General features: G+C 42.0%; 1 protein-coding gene and 1 long non-coding RNA gene across 2 annotated transcripts in view; one reads left to right on the top strand and one right to left on the bottom strand.

The window, feature by feature from the left end:
- SMPX (small muscle protein X-linked) overlaps nucleotides 1–22416 on the top strand; it is a 56525-nt gene that overhangs the window by 6922 nt on the left and 27187 nt on the right. Inside the window, exons 3-4 of the mRNA XM_055438338.2 lie at nucleotides 9881–9967; nucleotides 16503–16651. Of these exons, the coding sequence (XP_055294313.1) occupies nucleotides 9881–9967; nucleotides 16503–16637 (222 nt within the window). The 3' untranslated portion in view covers nucleotides 16638–16651. The remainder of the gene's footprint in view (nucleotides 1–9880; nucleotides 9968–16502; nucleotides 16652–22416) is intronic.
- LOC129564387 (uncharacterized) overlaps nucleotides 3436–22416 on the bottom strand; it is a 69161-nt gene continuing 50180 nt past the window's right edge. The window contains exons 2-3 of the long non-coding RNA XR_008687488.1: nucleotides 5385–5550; nucleotides 3436–3563 (exon numbers count right to left, since the gene is read on the bottom strand). This is a non-coding gene — a long non-coding RNA (uncharacterized LOC129564387). The remainder of the gene's footprint in view (nucleotides 3564–5384; nucleotides 5551–22416) is intronic.

Below are 22416 nucleotides of genomic sequence, written 5' to 3'. Positions count from 1 at the left end.
TCTCCCTGGCCATTCACTCACCTTAGTCCATCCTTAGTTTATCCTTCTGTAAAATAAGGACAGTCATACTCCTGAACTGGATTGTTATAATGAATACACAAAATAATGTACAGCAAGTGCCTGGTTTACAGCACACCAAGTCCTTAAGAGATGGCTCTTCTAATTATTCAAGTAATGCATGGAATGGCCTTGCTTTCTCTTCAGCTGCTTCCGTCTCCCCCCTGCCCCAGAGTAAGAGGGAGGCCAGAATGAGACCCACCCTTAGAGGACATGGATAGTTGTCTTTCACATTCACATTGAAGAAGAGACTGCCTTTGAATTATAAGAAGAGTCTAAGTCTACATTTCTTTTCAGTTGTATTAATGAAATCTCACTTATGCCAGGGGCATAAAAATATCCTGAAGAAATCAGTTAATCCTTCCATAGCCTGGAGAGGGCCTTAGTCTTCCAAGCAGCTGGTAAGGTTCTGGACTGGTTGTTGGCCCACCTCTTCTGTAAAGGACCAAATAGTGAATACTTCAAGATTTACAGATCACTGGGTCTCTGTAGCACTACTCAACTCTACTGTGACAGCACAAAGGCAGCCATAGGCGATATACAAGTGAATGGGAGTGGCTATGTGTCGGTGAAAATTTATTTACAAAAATAGGTGGCAGGATAGATTTGACCCATGGGCTGTTGTTTGCTGACCCTGGTTCTGTACTCTGTAGTCTGCTTCTTAAAACCCTTCTTAAACTGTTGATGGGAATGGAGTTGCAACCAAGGTAACCTCAGCACACTAGGCACGGTGGATCTGATACCTTCAGATGAAAGAATCTGACGTGACAGGTGGTGGGGCAAGCTAGAGCTGCTGGGAAATCTAACCCCATTAGCGTTCTGTTCACTAAGTCTAATGAGACCAAGTGACAATGACCACTGGCAGCACCTGCCTGTCCTTCCCCTGCCTCCTGAACACACCCCGTTTGGAAGGTATCATGGGGCCTCTCCGGGGCCTCAGCCCACTGAGAGCCAATGTTCTCTGGGTCATCAATGGCCCTTTTTCTCCATTGATGATCAAAGTGAGTGGAGTATTATTGTCCTTTCCCATGGGATCTGAGAGTTTCATGGTTGAACAGGAAACAGTCCTGTGTCCTAGTCATAGCTGTGCTCTGTGACTTCACGCCCCCATGGTCCTTGTGAGCTGCAAAGGGCATGGGGGCTGGGTGGGAGTGATGTTGCGTTAAATGCTGCCTCTGCCCAGCCTCTAACAGTCTACGAACTTTTTACTTTGGTCGAATTTACTTATACCCCTTTGTTGTATGCCAGTCTGCCTTAAATCAGTTTGGAAGTCACACTTACAGGTTAAAACCTATTAGCTTAAAATAGTAATAACTGTTACCTTTCACAATTTGATCTTGACCATTACAGACACCATAAAGGACAAGATTACAGATATTTCAACATTACAGATAGTTATTAAAAGGACAGTATGGAGGTTCCTCAAAAAGCTAAAAATAGAACTACCATATGATCTATGAACTTCTTGAGACTAATTTCTAAGGTTTATTATTAGGATGATAATTACCGAAGTCCCCGCTTCGGTTGAGTCCAGGGATACCCTCAGGATGAGCGGCGTTGGCGAGAAAAGAAAGAAAACAAAGCGAGTCGAGTCTTGGTTGAGTGCTGAATCAAGACTAATTTATTTTTTTGCATCAGTGTTTGTATATCCTAAACTAGTACAATTCTAAAGGGGGGCAGTGAACAAAGTCAGCTTAACATTACGTCATTTTGCCCTTTACAAAACCAGAATATTTTCCGCATACTTCTCTGTTTACTAGAGTCTTTTTTTTTTTTTAATTTTTTTCCAATTTTATTTATTTATTTTTTTCAAGTTGAACAGACTAAATTTCTTCAAACAAACTTACTTATACTCCAGAGTCCTTTAAAAACTTAATAGCATTTATACATTGAAGGTATTTGATACTAGAGTCTTTTTTATAGTAGATATTAATATATTATCTTCTGGCCTTGAGGCCTATTAACATCTCATGACCTTTTCTTACAAGCTAGGTGAATGCAAAGCTGTTTCTTGTAAGCTATTCTTATTTTTCCACTTGCCTTGAGCTAAACAGAAAACAGAAAAGTTATAATCTCATAGGGTAAAGGTTCAACGGGTTGCAGCATATTAGAAATTTAACACAATGGTTCTTTTTTAGTTACTACACACAGACTCTGTGGCTCCGGTGAGGCAGCCTCTGCCTCGCATTCCTGGTTAAATATTACAATTGTCTTATGGTTTCTACACTAGGGCTAAACTCTTATTATTCTAAATTCCAACTATAGTAACAATAATTTCTACATCAAGAGCAAAAACACAGCTAGCAAACGTGGATTCAGTAACAACTTCTAGAATAATATTTTTTATATTCTTTAATAGGGCTTCTTCACCCCCCGAAGGGCTCTATCTATTAGGGCTTTTTGTGTGATCAGGTTCTTTATGCTATTTATGATTAAGGTGTTGTGAGCAGTCATGTGCATTAGTGCCAAGGGCATAAACAAGTTGATTTTATTTGGAAAGAGATCGGGGAAGGCCTTCTGCCTGTGTCACAGAAATTAAGGAGCAGTCACAAAGACAGCAGTCAAAAAGATAAGCATCAGAAAGACAGATATCATCTTTAAGGTGAGCGCCGGGGCAGCTTTTTGAAATCCTTGAAGTCCTGATCTGCCTTGCTTGTCAGGTCTTCTCCTCATGACCTTGTCATGGGTGGGATCTCACGTGCTGGCTCCCAGCAGATAATAATAGTCACAGTTTCTTCCAGGTTTACTATGTACTTGGCACAATGCAATGGGATTTCATGGATTATAATGAAAGGTTTGGAGAAGCAAAAGAACTCACTCAGGATCACTCAGCATGTGAGTAGAAGAGTCAGGAGCTGAACCCAACTTGTTTGATCCCAAAGCCCATGTCAGGAACCACCCTGCAAAACTGTCCAGTCTCATTGCATACTATCTCCACCTCGGCACACAGATTAAGGATGGAGGAGTGGCAGCAGACCTTCTGAAGGATAATCATACTGACCAAGACTACTTGAGAGAGAATTACCATTTTATAGACGCTGAATCCTCCCTTTTAAAGCCCTCAAACTGACATGCAGAACAGTTATCAGCATTTCAGCAGAAGCAGCTAACAGTTTCCACTGATTACTAGTTACCTTACATGTAAGTGGGTTAGGAGTGAAAAGTACAAAGTACAGTGACTCAGTGACAAACATGGTCTGGAAATAAAAATGACCATGACCACTGAATCCCATCACTCTGCTTAATTGATTTAATCAAGCTGCTTGTGAAACTAGACCTAACTTCTTTATCATACATTTTAGAGGAATGATTATATGAGCCTTGTGTCATTAGTTAGTGTGTGGCCTCTTACCATGGGAAGTTTCCATTGTCACCCAATCCATGTGTAGAACAGAATATCTTGATCCCCCTAGTTTTAGTACTTCTTTTCTTTCCCCATCCATTACCATTGCTCTTCCACTTTCCATTGTCCAAGGCATAAAGGCTCTATGGAAGAAGAAAACAGCCTGACAAAAATAATTACAGACAGGTGTTAGGGACTCTAATCCTATTTACAATTTTCAGTTTAAAAAGACATTTCAGGTATATGACAGTCCTTGGTACAAAGAAAGAGACTTATCACCACCCATGGTTTGTCAGTTAATCAAATACATTTATGAAAGCTAAAAATAATAGTGATGATACATACCTTTCTTTACTATTTTATTTTAATTTGTAAAAGAGAAAAAATGAACTTTCATTTATCACATTTTTCTTTTGACCTTGGATCTACTGTTTCTTTCTTAGGTAAACCACTGTAATCCATTGTTAATGATTTCCAATGCTGGTTTCTTTGAAGTACAGCCAGAACTTAAAATGGAGCAATTTGACTCTAGAGCTACTTCCAGTTGGTGATCTTTGCTGCTCTGCCCACCATATTGGTGACATGAGGCAAGCAGCCATATACTGACTAAAAGATGTCATTTTTTGAGGCTGACATCCACAAGTACATCAGAAACATAACCTACCTCCAACCAATTGTATACATTATCTTAATAGCTGTACAGCACATTCTTGAAATCTGCTTTTCCCTGGATGACAAGACTATGGTTGAGTCACTCAGGAAATTATGGAAGAGAACAAAAAGTGTTGAGAACAGAGGGGGAAAAAAAAAAAAACCTTTCAATATGAAACATCATGAGTGAAGAACTGGGACTGAGTGGGAGTTTCTCAAAACGGTGTTGAGTGGGAAAGTTTTGTATATTCTGAATCCATTTCACATTTCAAGAATCTCTACAGATAAAGAAGTTATGTATTCCAGTGATATAGGATTTTATTTTAAAACGGGTTAAATATATTTTAGATGGTGTGTGTATGTGTGTGTGTGTGTGTGTGTGTGTGTCTGTCTTCCTAATTTGGGCTAATATATTTAATAAGAAATCTTAGTTTTTAGTTAGATATAGGAAAAACACATCTCTTTCTGAAAATCTTCTGTGAAGATGCTAGAAATCTCAAAATGCCATACCCTGCTCCATTCAGAGAAGGACTAGGATGTAAGAATACGAAAGCACAGGAAGAAATACTGCAAAATGCAACCCTGTAGGGGTTCTTCTACATGCGGGATGGGAGAAAGGCATGGGGGATGCTATAGATTCTGGCAGGAGCTGCTGGAAACTTCTGAAAATGAAAGTTAGAACCCACAGGGAGTCATCTGCAACAAATATGTAATGGGAGGAAACTCCAAAAGCCTGAACACTAAAAAGAGAGGTGGAGTGGGGACCAAAAGGAGGGGGAGATCAGAAGACAATGTCTCTGGAAAGCAAAGTGGAGTGGGATTGTCAGTACTCAGTGGCTGGCAGCGATCAAAACCCAACCCACTGGGTAAAGATGTCATTGCTTTGTAAGTCACACAGGAGTGGCTTTGGAGGGAATACTGTTTCCAGAATTCTCGGGCTCAAAGCCCGGAACCAAGCAGGAGAACAATACAAATAATTAAGGGACTGGTGGAATTAACTTACAGGGAATTCTTTCTGCTTTTCTTCACCTGGTGAGATCAAGTGTAGTATTCATTTCGCATCAGATAGGTCTATTATCAGGGAACTGTATCCTGTTCTGGCAAAAGATGATCTAGTGGATTTTTTCCATTCCCAACTTTGAGGATGTAACAAATTATGTATAGCTTGGGAAAGTGATGCACTGGGTCTGCTGTGTCAGAGGCATATTTAAAAATATCTAAGATGAATGCATCTCAAGGATGGAAAAAATGCTAGAGAATGTGTTACAAAAGAAAAATAAAAGCCCACTTCCTTTACACTTATGCAGAATCTATATAAAGAAGGAAATCCAACCTTATATCAATCCAAGGTCATTGATTTCTGTGTTTATTTACTCTTTCATAAAAATGTAGCTCATATTCCAAACCCATTTTGAGTAGTGAATACGATTCTCAGTTTGCAGATGGAAAGATCAAGTCATTGAGAAGGTATTTTGTTTGTGTTCAAACAGAGCAGGACACTGAAAGAAAGAAAGAACATGACACAATTCTCCCACCAGTGGGATAAAAACAGAGAGCTAAAGGTCTATACATTTCTATGAAGTTCAAATTATACGGAATTTTCCTATGGCTCTAATTTAGTCTATAATTTGTCACTCAGATATCACCGCCCTACAATTATATTAATGAATCATCTCTAATCATTTACAAAGCACTCTGCCGACATTCCCTTGGTGTGTATGTTAACGACTGGATACTTGACATGTTCATAGGCTGCTGTGGATCCTGTCAATATTTCCTGTCAAACAACCCATTTAGGTTCCTGGTTTTTTTGAGTGATGCCTTAAAGATGAAAAAGCATCAGGCCAGTTAATTAATGGCTCATTTTCCAGTGGTCCTTTGACAGCTATTCTAGAATTATCCATTTGTGTGCCCCTTTTTCAAGGCCATTCTCAAGGTGTGAGTTTGCAATTTTAGAGCCGGTTTAGAGAATATGAGAGTGGTTAGAGTTAACTTTGGTCAAGTGAAAAGAGCTCTTTGGAGAGGAGTTTGATAGAGTGAAAAAGTCTGTCCCTAAGGTCAGGTAATGTGGATCTGGAATCTTGGCTTTTTCTTGAACTGTTTGTGTGGCATTGAGTATGTCACCTAACCTCCGTGAGGCTCAGTTTCTTTGTGAATAAAATGAAGATGACAGCCTGAACCTCAGAAGTTTGTGGTAAGAATGAAAGTGTGGCAACAACTTCGGCTGAATCTTGGGGTTTGGGGGGAACATGGCAGTTGGTGGGGGTGGGGGAGAGGCAGTCACTGTTCCACAATATCACCGCCAGGTTCAGGTGGCAGTTAGTCCCAACACGACTCTGCCACTCTGTTAACACACATCTGTTAGCAAAGAAGCAGCAACCACCTGCACAGTCTGTCTGTGAGCTGGAGGAAGCCTCACCTCTTGCCCCTGTAAGTGCTCTGAGTGACTGCCAGTTTGCAGAAGAGATTCCTGTGGGGATTCTGTTGCCCCAGGCTGGCAGCTGCAAGCTGGAATTCCTCATTATCAATGGCTGGAGACAGGCCCATCTAGGGATCACTCTTCTGAGCTCTGAATCTAAAGATGCAAGCTTTAGGCATCAGATTCTTACACTCTGTTCAGCAGTGTGGGAAAGTTCTCTCAAGTATTTTAACCACTCTACATATCTTAACCTCCTCCACCTTCACCGAGAGAAGCCATTTGTAACAGTCATTTCATTATCTCACCTATGTTTGACATTTCTGCAAACATTAAAGTCTCAGGCATTGGTAGAGATGAGGCTAACAGAAAACACTTGAAGCAGCAGTCTGGAGAATGCAGTCTTAGTGATATTTTATTACCTAACCACCCCAGGAAGATGAACTCCCAGTTAGAGCAATGGAGTTCCCTACAACTGCAGTTTAAACCAATCTGGGTATATAAAATATCACACTGTCTATGCTAAAGTGGTTAAAAGTAAATTACAGACATCTTAATCATGGGCAGAGTGAACATTTTAAATGTACATCAATACTCATCCACTTAGGGATGATCTCTTTCAATGGTTGTCAGGTTGGGCTCCAAGTTCCTTGGAACTGCTCATGGCCCAGGGCTTGGGGGAAGGAGGTGGGATCTGGGTGCCCCATCACCTTGGCCAGAGCAGGTCCATCTCCACGGAGTCTGCATTTTAGATAGTCTCACCATGCTTTACTTAAAAGAAGGTTTCCATGGACAAGAGGTTTGAAAACCACTAATGAAGCCTAATATTCATATTAAACAAATGGGGAAGATGTGACTCAGAGCAGTTGTCACTTTTCCAAGCAGAGAGTAGCTGTAGCCACTCCTAGCAGTGGGCTCTTTTTTACTACCACAGGCCACCCATGGACCATGGAGAAGCCACATGTATTGCTAAAATCAATCTTTGAGCAAGAAAAGGTGGTATTTCCTGACCATGTGCTTTACTAAATACATTATCCTGGATGATTTTTAGATGTTCCATTACTGAAAACCACAACCTACCATAGAGCATACACACTTGATTAAATGGGTTAGCTTACTAATCTTATATTTCAGAAACAATTATGCTAACTTGAACTTCCTATTAGGAAGATGCCCTCTGTAAATGCTTAATAAATGGGTAAGGATGGTGGTGGTGATCTAAGTAAACTTTTAGCCAGTTAACTTTTTTCCAAATAATCCATGTATCAACTTTTCCCCTCTTTCACCCAAACTGTAGTAATGGGAAGTTATTGGTTCAATGTATATCATCCTCAGTGAGTCTTGTTTACAGTGTTTTGATCTTATTTCAGGACCCTAATGATATTCCAACCAATCTAAGACACTGTCTATTGTAAAACACCAGTATTTTCTTGCTAAGAAATAAAACCAATGCACCTATTAAAAATTAAGATATCATTGCCTGTAAGGTACTCTGATTTCAGAGATATTAAAAGATGCATTTTGGAATTCATGAAGTATGCTAAAATATTTGCCACCATATAAGACATACTTTCCTCCTTGTCTTATGCTCCCCCTCCTCGCTCTTAAGGTCACCTGATGCTTCCAGTAAGCAGAGAAATAGCATAGAAGGCTCAGCCTTAGTATTTGCAAAATGCTTCCCTCTAAAATTGTGTTGTGATTATATTTGAACATATGATACCTACTGACCCCAAATACTTCTTGGCATGTTTTTGCCCTAGGAAAGGTGATGGACCTCCCTGGATATGTACCACAAACACTTTTAATCTGTTTCTTTTCTGTGGGATCAGCCTTATTCTAGTAGGGAAGAAAGTTTTAAAGTCTCTATGTGGAAAAAGTCCCACAGAACAGGACATAGATCCTCCATGTCACATGAACATGGACACTGGATACTTTCTTTATCTTGAGTTAAACATTCCCCTGGCAACAGAACTCATATCAGGCAGTTTCAAATACCACACTTCCTAATGATTCCCTTTGCTGTGGTACCAAAAGTGTCTAAATTGAGTCATAAAGCAACAAAATACTTTGCTCCCTTTGCTCAGGCATCATTTTCATTCATAACATCAAAGTGCAACTTCAATTTTTCAAGCCCACATAGCCAATTACTCATAAGGCAACACTTTTATCTCAAGTGGAAAAAAATACATTCTGCCTTAAAGAAAAGTCTTAATGCTTGTTTTATATGAGTGGTACTCCTGGGTGAAGATGTTTTTGGTCTGCATTAAACATTCTTGCCTTTTGATAACAGATGAAATATGAACAAAATTCAAATTTACATATTCTCTTTCCCAAGTCTGAATTACTGTGTCATTTATTTTCCTTACATACTTTAATGTTTAGCATATTTAGTGTGTTCTTGGAGAAGGAAATGGCAACCCACTCCATTGTTCTTGCCTGGAGAATCCCAGGGATGGGGGAGCCTGGTGGGCTGCCGTCTATGGGGTTACACAGAGTCAGACACGACTGAAGTGACTTAGCAGCAGTGTGTTCTAGAAGGTATTTTACTTTTACTAATGGATGGAAATTAGTATGTCATCTTGAAGGAGAAGAATCTGTGATCTGTGATACCAATGAACTTGACTTTCCAGCACTTTCCTCATGCACTGATCCACACAGTTGTATGTCAGGGAGAAGGTAAGAGTGTCAATTACAGAGACCTAAGGAAGTGTGGGGCTTCCCTGGTGGCTCAGAGGTTAACGCATCTGCCTCCAATGCGGGAGACCCGGGTTTGATCCCTGGGTTGGGAGGATCCCCTGGAGAAGGAAATGGTAACCCACTCCAGTATTCTTGCCTGGAGAATCCCATGGATGGAGAAGCCTGGTAGGCTACAGTCCACGGGGTCGCAAAGAGTCGGACACGACTGAGCAACTGAACAGAACAGAACAGAAGGAAGTGTGAGAATAGTTATAGGACGTTATGGGAAGAAGAGGTGGTTTAGGAGGTATCATTGCCCTCCTCCTGTGGTAAATCTGAAGGAAGCTGAAGAAGGACTAAGGTGTGGGATGGTTTGTGCAAATGCTATTGCCTCCTCTCCTAGAATTATGTGTTCCTTCTTCATCCCAGAGAGCAGAAAATATTAAGCACCACAGGAGGGCAATAGCCAGAACAAACTGTCTTCCGAATCTTTCAGCCAGTAGGGAGCTATGAAATCACTGCACAGACCTAAGGATGAGTACCACAAATGTGGAATAAATGGAAGTCAAATTATCCTTTGCATATTTTTGTACTGTCATTATAGCAATTTTCTTGAGGTGAAAAGCTTTAAAGATGTACTTTTCAGATTTGTTTTGCCTGACAATGATTACCGTTTCAGAATGTTATTGCCATTTCTTACTTCTCTTAAGCTAAATCTTCCCTGCTTTCTCTTTTAGGCAAATATCAATATCCCAATGGGAGCCTTTCGGCCAGGAGCTGGGCAACCCCCCAGAAGAAAAGAATGTACTCCGGAAATGGAGGAGGTGAGGAAAACTGAGCTGGCAGAACTCAGCACCATCTTTCTCCTCCTCCAATATCCTGACTAGACAGGGCCCAGAGGCAAGGCGAGGGCCAGCTTTCCAGGACGAGGAGGGCACAGGTGGATGTGGGCCAAGGAGTCATCACCTTGAACACACATTTTCTTTGGCTTTCTTGCTCAGTCAACCATTGAAACACACTGCACCTCACTTCCCTTCAGCTGACTCTAAGTGCCTGTCCCAGGTACTTGAAGATGCCGAGTTTGGCATTTATTTATTCATTGTGTATGTCAGCTTGTGTGTCTGCTCGTCTGTGTATGTGTATATGCAGGGGGAAGTGGAACCTCTCAGATGCTCTTGGTTCAGTAGTAGTCGTCACAAGCTTGCTAAGTTTTCGCTCCAAAGCTTTTATTGAATCGAGCAGGATACACTTAGTACAGCTTCTGATGAGCAATGAACCCTGGTGGGAACGCAGGTAATAAGCACATTAAATTACTTGCGGATTCAAACAGAAAGCCCCAATCCCTGGATATTTCCTTTGAAAAGAGAAACTTGCAAGGGAGTCTATCAATTTCTGTATTTCCCCCCTCCCTCTGATTCTTTACTTTTCCTCCAAATTCAAATACCCAGTCTTCTAAAATGGGGGCTAAAATTCATCATGGGTACAAAAAATAGAGACTAGTTCCCCATCCAAATATTTATATTTTTCCTCAATTGTGACTTTACTGATGAAACTTGGAAAGTCTGAGTCTGAAAACAAAGTTAAGGTCTTGGAGCAATAAATAAAGTCACAGGGCACTGCAAACTGTATTTTTTTTTAAAGGTGAAAACACTTCTTTAAACTTTGTAGGTGACCTTTTTGGTATTTGGTCCAAAAGAATCAGCATTTCAAAATTTCCTAATAAAACTTTGGTTGTCCTGCATCTAACCTTTTTCTTTCTCATAAATAATTACTGATGTGGTCCTAAGTTAGTGGTTCCAGACCCCTATAAAGAGAAAGATAATTTTTGAAAGGAGATAGAATCTTTGAGTGACATTACTAAGTTCTGGAATTTCAGTCACCCTTGATGAGTAACATTTTGAACATAAAAGCTGAAAAGATCCAGCCCTACTCTGATTTAATGGTAGATAATTTCAAGTTCTGCTGCTGCTAATCTGGCCACCAGTTAGCTCATGATCATGAACTCTCCTTTTGAACCTCTGTTTGCAAAATATGATCCTCCCCCCATTTCTCCAAGGGTCTCTGTGAGGAAAGTCAGTGATATAATGGACATGCCATAACCTAGCAGGTATTCAATAAATGACTGTTCACTGACTGCATTATCCAATTTTTATGAGGGACTCCTGGGCCTATTATTTTGCATGTTGTAAGAAAATAGCCCAGGGAGGTGGAAGGGAGGGCAGAAAGGCATTCTTCCCACATCTCCATTCATCTGTTTTTCTTAATTTGGTTTTCTTCCTGTGCTTCCTCCTAAGCTGTGTCTGTCAATCAGTTGCAAGGTAGCTTGACTCTCTTTTCTCACTAAGTTGACTGATATGGCGGTTGTTTTGGAGGCTTGTGCTGCATCTTCCTCTGTGGTAGACATGGTCCTCACCTCTTTACAGCGGGTACTCTCTCCACATGAGTGTCCCAGGTAGGAAATCTGCTTTTACTCTTGCCTTGTTTCCAGTCTGATGGTTCCAGCACATTCCAAAATAGCTTTTAAAGCCTCATAACAGCCTGGGCTGTGAAAACCTATTTTATGACCAACCACATAAACAGATGGCCAACTGACATGTTTTGTGGGATAGAGGGAGCGAACTATCCACAGAGATCCGGAGACCCCAGGAAATGTTTCCTGAGTTGAGCTACATCTTTTTCGTGGGGCTCATGGATTGGGAGACTGGTGAAGGGTGGTATCCTTTATTGTAAGAGCTTGTGGGATCTTTGGGAGGGGCGGTATCTGGGCTGAATGTTGGAGTAAGGTTCTCATGAAAACAGTATTGCAGGGGAACAGTTAGGTGCTTGGCTTGGCTACAAGGTCTGAGCCACCTTTTGTCACATAGTTTGAATGGGATAATGGAATCTGAATTCAAGTAACCTGTACAGCCCTGCTTTTTTATTACTACCCAGTTTAAAACCTTGGACTTGCTCACTTTCTTAGATTTGGGATTCATTGCCTAGCTTTGCATTAAGATAACTACTGTCTAAAGTCGAGGGCATAATATACTATCCTTGAACAGAACAGGCCATCTCTGTCACGGCCAGGAACTCCCCCATCTCAATCCTACCACCACCTCAGATGTGAAGAAGAGGAGGGACCCTAGCAGGAAGCCAGGATGGCTCATGTGACAAGGCCTGTGAGCACTGGCTGGGCCTCCCACCCACTTACGGTCTCTGTGAGCCCTTGCTCTACTTGCAGAGCTGGAACGCGCTCTCCATCTGCTCGGCCCAGCCAGAACTTGGCATATGCCCGACACAGAAGCCTTACGACCAGATCTTAAGAAGATGGGCTAGCCTTTTGCCTAAAACAACGCAGCTGCTTGATTAAAGTGATCTGAAGGATACTGACAAGCCCCTACTCTGTCTCCCAAATCTTACTTTTGACTCAAATTCCATCATTATCAAGCCACAAAATAGCACATTGGGATTTTCTGTTCATTATTTCCCCCTCCACCTGGTCCCTTTACACGATGCAAACACGCTATTGAATTCTGGCCTCATTACTTCCTAGCTGTGAGGCCATGGTCAAGTTTCTTACCCCTCCCCCCAGTCTTGTGCCTCACTTTCCTCAACTGCCGAGCAGGGATAATAACGGTTGTGGATTGAAGATTGATGTGAGGATTGAATGTGTTAGTAGTGTGCTTGCTGTTATTGTTCGGTCTTCAGTGGTTGAGCATAAAGAGCACATCAGACTGTAGTGTTGTACAGAAGAGAATTTAGGGGAAAACTCAGTTAGGGCACCTGGCAGCAAAGAGGAAGAGGAAGGTGAGATAGCTGGAAAATGGTTCATCATTTTGCTCGATTTTACAAACACTCTGTCACCCCACAAAGGGACATTTCTGTTTGACAATAGCCATTCTTGAAATTGGGACTGGCATGGGGGTTGATAAGCTGTCTCTCAAGTTTTATCTAAAATCAAAGAATGTCTTCCATGTTCTTTCTCAATTCAAATATCTACTTACAAAAGAAAAGAGAGCGTACTCAGCCAAATGGTGCCATATGGACCATGCCTGTTCATGCCTTAATGTATTATAATTCTTATGATAACAAATTCATAGAAAAAAATGGAATCTGATTTGCATTATGTTTTAGAAGATGAGAGAAGATTCAACTAAGAGTATGTACCACCACTAACCCCTTCCTGAGTCAATGTCTTAAAACCTACTTCTTAAATATATCCACTTATAACTTTCCATTATTTGTGACCCTACCAAATCAAGAGTTAAAAGTTTTACCTTGATAAATAAAAATCACAGTGCACTGAGGTTTTAATAAATTTACAGGAAAATGCCTAATGTCCAATATTTTCATCCTTTAACTGTGTTCACACAATAAATCTTGGCACACAGACACATAACTGCACACATTGGCTTTAGGTGTTAATTGTGGTAATATAGCACATTTTGAAATTAGAAAGTGGCTGTGACTCATCCGGGAACTTAACAGGAGGAATTAGAAATATTTTTCTCCTTCATGCTTCTGTATTAAGCTCTATCCACCTAACAACCATGGGAATGTTTATAAGTGAGGAAACATTTTCCATCTCACCACTACACATATATTTTCTAAAAAGAACACCTTACAGCCTTGTTAAAAATTTCTTTTCAAAAGCCTAACGAAGAAGGCCTTGGAATACCTTGCCCTCCAGGTGGAGCTTTAACAGTTTTACCTACTGCTTCTAAATCTGCATTTATACATGATGAATGTGCGCAAAGGATGCAAGGAAGCTGAGCCTATGGCTCTGTCCGATGACCCAGGGAAATAGCATTCTGCAGGTGTTTACAAAGGTAGAGTTGACATTGCATGACTATTATTTCATGTGGGTGACACGTTAGCTATTTCATTAGCACTGTGACAGATCCTAAGAAAATGACCAGAGGAAAACCCACTAGCCTATAGGAGAAGACAAACACCTCACTATTTTATATTTCTACTCAGCCCCTTAAATAAACAATTTAAAAGCATTTCTGTACATGTACCACATAAGTGGTTGAAGTCTGGGAAGCTGTCTTCCCTTTCCCTTTAGGGTTCAGACAATTCGAGAACTAGATGTAGGAGCCCGATGGAGGCTAAAGCACTGCATGGGCTTTACTACCCGAGTTACAGGACTGGCTGGCACATGTAAGGCACAGGGCTTGAACCTGAGACAACCGTGTGCTTTCTTATTCTTTTTCCCATAACTGAACTGGCTCACTCAGTTGCTAGTCCAGCAGGTGGAGCTCTGCCAGTTTCACAGAGGGCCTTTGTTAGTCTGGTCCTCCAAGAAGCAGACCCAAAGAGGAGATTCAATGGGCAAAGTATTTACTGGGGAAAACACTTGTCAGGAAACATGAGACGGTCGTGAGAAACATGATGCAGGTGAAGGATCATGGGGCGGAGAGTGGGGCTGAAGTGACCTAGACAACAGTGCTGTTCTCAGGAAAATTCTCGAGTCCTTCCCAGAGGAGGCCCAGGTCTCCCAGAAGCAAGCCCGCCTTCGGATCCTATGACACTCAGCCATTGGCCACAAGCAGCCGTGGGAAGTGTGACCTCAGCATGGTGATGGGCGGGTCTCAGGGCAAAGCAGCTGGGGCTGTCATTCAATTATCCTCCCTGCAGGAAACTGATCCGAGAGGCATGCTCTTGTGGCTGCCACAGAGATCAAATGTTCCTCCAACACCTCCAGTCCAGGGCCCCAGAGACTAGGCACTTCACCGCTAGCAAATAGGAGGAAGGAGCTAACCAGCAACCATCTGCACTACTTAGTTGGGGTCCTAGGAGCCACGAACAGCAATGGATCTTACTGTTTTGCAGCCCCTGTTAATCTGTGTGTTTGGTGTATGTACACAGAGGCATAGATTTGTCACTATGGGACATTTTCAGAATTAATCAGCTATCCACAAGTGTGCCTGTGCGGTTCTGTATCAGTAACTGGTGAAAGTGAAAGTCGCTCTGTTGTGTCCGACTCTTCGGGATCCCATGGACTATACAGTCCATGGAATTCTCTAGGCCAGAATACTGGAGTGGGGAGCGTTTCCCTTCTCCAGGGGATCTTCCCAATCCAGGGATCGAACCCAGGTCCCCACATTGCAGGCTGATTCTTTACCAGCTGAGCCACCAGGGAAGCCCAAGAATCCTGGAGTGGGTAGCCTATCCCTTCTCCAGCAGATCTTCCCGACCTAGGAATCGAACCGGGGTCTCCTGCATTGCTGGCAGATTCTTTACTAACTGAGCTATCAGGGAAGCCCCAACCAGTAGGTGGAGGAGCCACCAAAACAAGTATAGAATGTGCTCCTGCTCTAAAGCCACAACAGAAAAGCAGAAAATGTAAAACAGAAAACTTTCCAAGGTAGGAGAGGAGAGCCCTGCTCTGCCGCTGCATCCTCTCCCATCCAGATTTAAAGAGGTTTTGCTTATGTCAGTTTCAGTTTGTTTCTGTACCCCAGAAACATCATTGAAACAAAGGCTGGCAGCCAATATGCCCCAAACAAAAAAAACAGAAAACTCCTGGACCAAGTCATTGTTAGAGTGGCTGTGTACTAACGGTACACAAATTCTGCCTTTAAGGCATCTTATGATATTATGATGTGTGTGTGTGTGTGTGTGTGCGCGCGTGTGTGCGTGCCTGCATACTCAGTGGCTCAATCGTATCTGACTCTTTGCAACCCTATGGATTGTAGCCCACCAGGCTCCTCTATCCATGAGATTCTCCTGGCAAGAATACTGGAGTGGGTTGCCATTTCCTACTCCAGGGTATCATCCTGACCCAGTGATTGAACCTGAGTCTATTGTGTCTCCTGCATTGGCAGGTGGATTCTTTGTTGTTGTTCAGTTGCTCAGTCATGTCTGACTCTTTGTGACCCCATGGACTGTAGCACACCAGGCTTCGCTGTCCCTCAGCATCTCCCAGAGTTTGCCCAAGTTCATGTACATTGAATTGGTGATGCCATCCAACCATCTCATCCTCTGTCGCCCTCTTCTCCTTCTGCCTTCAATTTTTCCAAGCAAGGTGGTTTCTTTCCCACTAGATTAAATTTGTAAGTAAGACGCTTCTCTTGGAAACATAAATCCTTTTCACTAGTGCTAATTTTTATGAGTTATCAGATTCTGTATCAGACACAGTACGCTTGTGTTTTCTAAGTCATGGGGAAATTACTTGTGTTTTTCTTCCAGCCTTATTCAAATTGCACGAGATCTTCTTGAAACTCTGAGGGGATCACAAGAGCACAAGAAAAAGTCTGCTAGAATTACACTGATGTTATTTTTGCTTTAATTTTTTTCAGCTTCATGTCCATGACCCAGAGAGACCATATGTCTTTTTCAGTGAGCTAAATCTTTCTCTTTTTATTTTTCCTTTAGGGTGCTCCTCCCACTTCGGACGAGGAGAAGAAGCCAATTCCAGGAGCTAAGAAACTTCCAGGGCCTGCAGTCAACCTATCGGAGATCCAGAACATTAAAAGTGAACTGAAGTATGTCCCCAAAGCTGAACAGTAGTTGGAAGAAAAAAGGTGAGTGAAAAACTATTTCCTTGTCTCAAAAAGACCACTATAAAAATGGTTTATGAAACCCTTCCACAGAAGAAGTCTGGAATTCCAGAAGTGTTTACTAAGTATTGGCACTCTCACATTAGACCAGTGCTTCTGGCACAAAGGTTTTCTGATATGTAAACCAAGCTTTGAGGCCTGTCTTATTCCCAGACCAGTCAGATGGCCACTGAGGATGTTTGCCTGCCTTCCCCTTCCTAGTCACCTTCTTAGTGAGACAATGATGGCAATTCTACTTGTGTCACACTGATGCTGACTTACCAGGGCATTTACAAGTAACTTCTGCTGATAAGGTTCCTTTATAGTAGAGAGAGAGGAGCTGTCTCAAGTGAAAAGAACAGAACAGTATCCAGTGTTTTCAGCATAGTTATATGAAAGAATAAAGGAGTGAGAACAAAACACAATAGATTCTATGACCATAGAGTGAATCCAGGAACGTGGATGAGGAGAAAGTGACATAAGCAGGAACTGATCTGAAGCCATACACACTCGGTATTCATTGCAACAGGATGAAATGAACTGATGACTGTATCATTTGACTCGGTACTGCTTGCGTTGCCAAGCTGAGATGAAATATTCCAATATGTCTGGGATGAAGCAACAGAAGTTTCTTGTGAGAAAGCCCCCAGAAGTGAAATGAAATTTTGGTAATATTTGTTATCATCACCCAACTAAGGCTGTTCAGTTAGACACATGAATTTTTAATGCAAACTTTAAAGGGTTTTTTGCTTTTATGAAATTCTTGGTGACTTAAATTTAACCCCAGTTCCAGTTTCAGAAGAATTTGGTTTTGAAGATTCAAAGGAATGTGTTTTAAAATTAGTTCAGAGAGGATCCTGCGGTGTTATTCAGCAGTGAGACTGATTCTGTAGACTTGAATCTGTGGTTACAGTAATGAAGAACAATAGCAACTCAATAAAATATCAAAACGGTACCACAATAGCCAGAATACATTTTTTGTTACTTCATTATCTCAGAGAAGACTTTAATGATTCTTCCCTCCTGAACAAATTCTAATAATGCAGAATCACTCAGAGAAGTCCATTTGTCCTTATTCTACAGGAATATAAAAACTTAAATTGTCCAGGTAGTTGATCTGAATTCCTGATGAAGACAGTCACTGTTTTGAGCCAAGGAGTGATCTTTATTTTTGTAGGAGAGGTAGTAAGCTGTTTTGATTTTGACTCATCAATTCTTCTTCTGCAAATCTGTCAGATTTTGAGACTTCCGTGGTCATGGTTTATGGTCACGGAGGGAGAGGATTTCTTAACATTGATTGATTAGCTGGAATCATAAGAAGTAAATACCCTGGACCAGCCATCATCTAGCTCCTCACTAGTTGGATTTGATTTCCTCCTTTTTGGACCACCCCTTCATCACCTACCCTCACTGTGTGTTATTGTTCAGTGATTTAATCAAACAGGTCATTGTCTGAAAACTGAGTAAGTCCACAGTACCAAACTATGAGGGCTTCAAAGGTGGCTCAGTGGTAAAGAATCTGCCTACCACTGCAGGAGATAAGGGTTTGATCCTTGGGTCTGGAAGATCCCATGGAGAAGGAAATGGCAACCCACACTAGTATTCTCGCCTGGGAAATCCCATGGACAGAGGAGCCTGGTGGGCTACAGTCTATGGGGTCGCAAAGAGTTGGACACGACTGAGTGACTAAAACAACAATAGCCAAGCTATTAAAACCACAAGGCTCAAAGTCTAGGGTATAACTATTATAATACTCTAGACATACGACAGAGGATCACCTCCTTCTAGCTAAGATCAGCACTTCTTTTAAGTGAGATTTCAGACTCTTTCCATGTCCTGTGTCATGGCTAGAATTACTCATGAATATTGATAAAAAACACTTTGGATAAGAATCATAAAGGCCAGTGATTAGCCATTTAGAGATCAGTAAGCACAGCTTATGGCAAAGGACTTAGGGCCTGAACCTCCTCGGAAACCAGAACCAGGCAACAAAGGGACAGTACATACTGAGTCAAGACCAAGAAAGACAGGAGAATCCCAAATGGGGCCCTAACCCACGCTGGGGCAGGGAAAAGCAGGTATTCATTCCTGTACCTCTCAGGAGTCTCCTGGCTGCTATTCAAGGTGGCCAGAGGGTGATTTAAGCAAGCCTAGGAGTTACATGATGGAGAAGGCAATGGCAAGCCACTCCAGTACTCTTGCCTGGAAAATCCCATGGATGGAGGAGCCTGGTGGGCTGCAGGCCATGGGGTCGCTAGGGGTCGGACACGACTGAGCGACTTCACTTTCACTTTTCACTTTCACACATTGGAGAAGGAAATGGCAACCCACTCCAGTGTTCTTGCCTGGAGAATCCCAGGGACAGGGGAGCCTGGTGGGCTTCCATCTATGGGGTCACACAGAGTCGGACACAACTGAAGTGACTTAGTAGCAGCAGCAGGAGTTAGATGAAGAGAAAGGAGTAGCAGCAATGCCTGAAAACCAAGGGCCCTCTCATGCTCACATACCTACTTGTTTGTTGCATGATCAGGAATCTCCAACCCCACGTCCACTGTCAAAAGCCACTGTCAGCCTGTCTGTAGCTGAAGCAGATGCCACTTCAGACATCACGAATAGGGGTCTGGGAACCTGGAGGATTGCTAACGGCTGTTGTCCAATAGACTCTGTGTCCACTTCTGCTCCCTCCCAACCCTCAGATCAGACCACAGGAGCCCAGTAAAGAACCTCTGTAACTAGCTTCTGTACTGTGGGCACTTCATTCTGCTCTACAAGATCAATAGATATCAAACTTGGTCAGTGCTCTCAGGATACTTTTATCTTAATGGAAAGATAAATACAAAATACTTCAAAAGATAGGTAACAATTCAAGAGATAGCCTCTCAGTGATTCAAGATATCATGTGGCTTTATGACCCCCTATGACTAGTAGTCAGTAGAGCAAAGCGAGGTTATGACTCATGAGAGGGGAAGACTCACAATGATTTGGCGTCAGGGACAACTGCAAGGAGGTGGTAGGAATGGAATGATTTCAACAGAGGCTCAGAGATAATTTCTGAGTGTAGGGGTTGTCCAGAGCATCATTAATGGACCAGCCTGCTGAGACCAAAGAGTTCTTCTAGGGCAATACTTCTTAGACTTTCAGGGCAGAGCAAAACAAGATCCTACAGCCCACCCACATCATCTCTTCTCTTTTTCCAGCAGTTAAAGAACTCAGTGATAACAAAGAATTAGAGAGGAACAAAATAAGTATCAAAGTAGTGGCAATGTAGCAATTAGGAGAAGAGTGATTAACAAAGATAAACCGTAAGAAGAGTTCTACAATTATGTTAATGAACACAAAGATAGCAGCAGTTGAAAGCCCTGGGAGCCATGAAGCACTAGAAACAAATTGTCCTTCTGAAGTGGCAGGACTCCTCCTCTCTGTGTTGGACATCGCAGCATGGCCATGTGGTGTGCGACAGCCAGATCTGATGACAGCAGACAAAACCAGGGTTTTAGAAAAATGCAAAATTTTAGTGATTCTTAAAAACCCGCTTAGCTTTTGGCCATGCATATAACTGAAAGTCTATGGAATGAATCTCCATTTTCCTGTAAGAACTGAGGGAAAGAAAGAAAGTGAAGTCGCTCAGTGGTGTCTGACTCTTTGCGACCCCATGGACTGTAGCCCGCTAGACTCCTCCATCCAGGGGATTCTCCAGGCAAGAATACTGGAGTGGGTTGCCATTCCCTTCTCCAGGGCATCTTCCTGACCCAGGGATTGAACCCTGGTCTCCTGCACTGCAGGAAGACTCTTTACCGTCTGAGCCACCAGGGAAGTTGGCCTGAACTGAGGGAAGCACTTGCATTTGGGAATCAGGGAGTCTTTTAAAGTCACCCAGCGGGCATTGGACCATAGTTTAAGAAACATTGCTGTAGGGCAGTAAGTGAGAGTGAATTGGAATGATCTATAACTCCGGCACACCCATATGCAGCCCCATGGTGTCAAGTTAGTCTCTGTCCTGTACCCAACATTGACCAACCAGCCTTGATTCTAGAGTTTGTAGTTTTGAAAAAAGCCATTATCATGCCCTGTTGGGGAGGCATGCCTTCTCCATCAAGCACTTTGTGTCAACTCTGGCATCACCTGTTTATGCTGTCACAATCCTTATCAAACTATTAATTTTATTTTTTTAATCTTCTTATTATGCTAGGATATAGCTTTTCAAAGGCCAGGGCACACTGGATACATTTTGAGCACACATGCCTCATTACTGGTGTCCTGACCACAGCAAGTCTGTAGAAATGTGTTCTTACAGACTTTCCAGGTCCGTGCACTCTCTGGGAGATTACTACTTAAAAGCAAGACTAGCTTTTCTGTCAAGAACTGAAGGTAACATTGTTGGCCACAATCAGTAAAGGTCTCAGAAATTTGACTTTAATTTATTGCTTATAATTTTATTCCTCTGGGAAACTAAAAATGACTAGGAAAAATGTCAAGCTTGGCTCATTTTCCTCAAAGGGGGAGAAAAATTATGTAAATCCAGAAGAAAATAATTTAATTTTCAAGAGTTCTTTGGATTTCTTTTTCAAAGAGCATCTATGTCCAGATAAGACATATTCACCAACCAGTCATCTGGAAAGCTGCCATCTCTGCCTGAGGAGAGCATAAGGCGCTCACTACTCCTAACTGTTAAGCGTTACATATCACAGTTATTCTTGCTGATTCAAATGCTCATTCTGAGAGTGTTGGCAGAAGGGCACATTGATGTACTCAGACACTTGATGAAGTGTGTTTAGCTCCCAACAACAGACCCACAAAATACGTGAAACAAAAACTAACAGAATTGAAGGGAGAAACAGACAACTGAACAATAACAGTAGGCAACTTCAGTACTCCACTTTCAACAATGGATAGAACAACTAGACAGAAGATCAACAAGGAAACTGTCTCAGTTTGTTTGGGCCGGTATATAAGAATACCATAGACTGGGTGCTTTATAAACAACAGAAATTCATTTCTCACAGTTCTAGAGGGTGGGAAGTCAAGGCACTAGCAGATTTGGTATCTGGTGAGAACTTGCTACCTGTTTCATAGATGGCCATCTCCCTGCATTCTCACACAGCAGAAGGGGCAAGGAAGCTTTCTGCGGTTTCTTTCATAAGGGCACTAATTCCATTCATGAGGGCTCCACCCTCATGACTTTTTCACCTCCCAAAGTCCCTACCTCCTAATATCATACAGTGGATTACACTTCAAAATATGAATTTGGGGCAAGAGGACACAGACATTCAGTCTATAGCAGAAATAGAAAATGTGAGTAACGCTATAAACTAACTAGTGGAACACCCCCCTCAACAACATCGGAGTGCATATTCTTTTTAGGCACACATATGGCATAATGTCCAGGACTTGTTTCATGTTAGGACGTAAAACAACTCTTAATAAATTTGAAAGGACTGAGATCATGGCAAATATGTTCTCAGACTACAGTGGAATGAAATTAGAAGTCAATAACAGAAGGAAATTTGGGACATTCACAAGGTGTACAACTTAAACAACACACTCTTAAATAACCAATGAGTCAAAGAAGAAATCACAAGAGAAATCAGAAAACACTTTGAGACAATTGAAAACGAAAATAACAGACACCAAACTGTGGCATGCAGCAAAAGCAGTGTTTAGAGGAAATTAATAGCTGTTCAGATCAGTTCAGTTGCTCAGTCGTGTCCGACTCTTTGTGACCCCATGAACCGCAGCATGCCAGGCCTCCC

This window comes from Moschus berezovskii, chromosome X, assembly GCF_049115385.1.
Source record: "Moschus berezovskii isolate FMDL1 chromosome X, NW_MosBer_1.0, whole genome shotgun sequence".
NCBI classification, from domain to species: domain Eukaryota; kingdom Metazoa; phylum Chordata; class Mammalia; order Artiodactyla; family Moschidae; genus Moschus; species Moschus berezovskii.
Note: the sequence above shows the minus strand (reverse complement) of the source record. Positions and strands in the feature narration are given on the sequence as shown.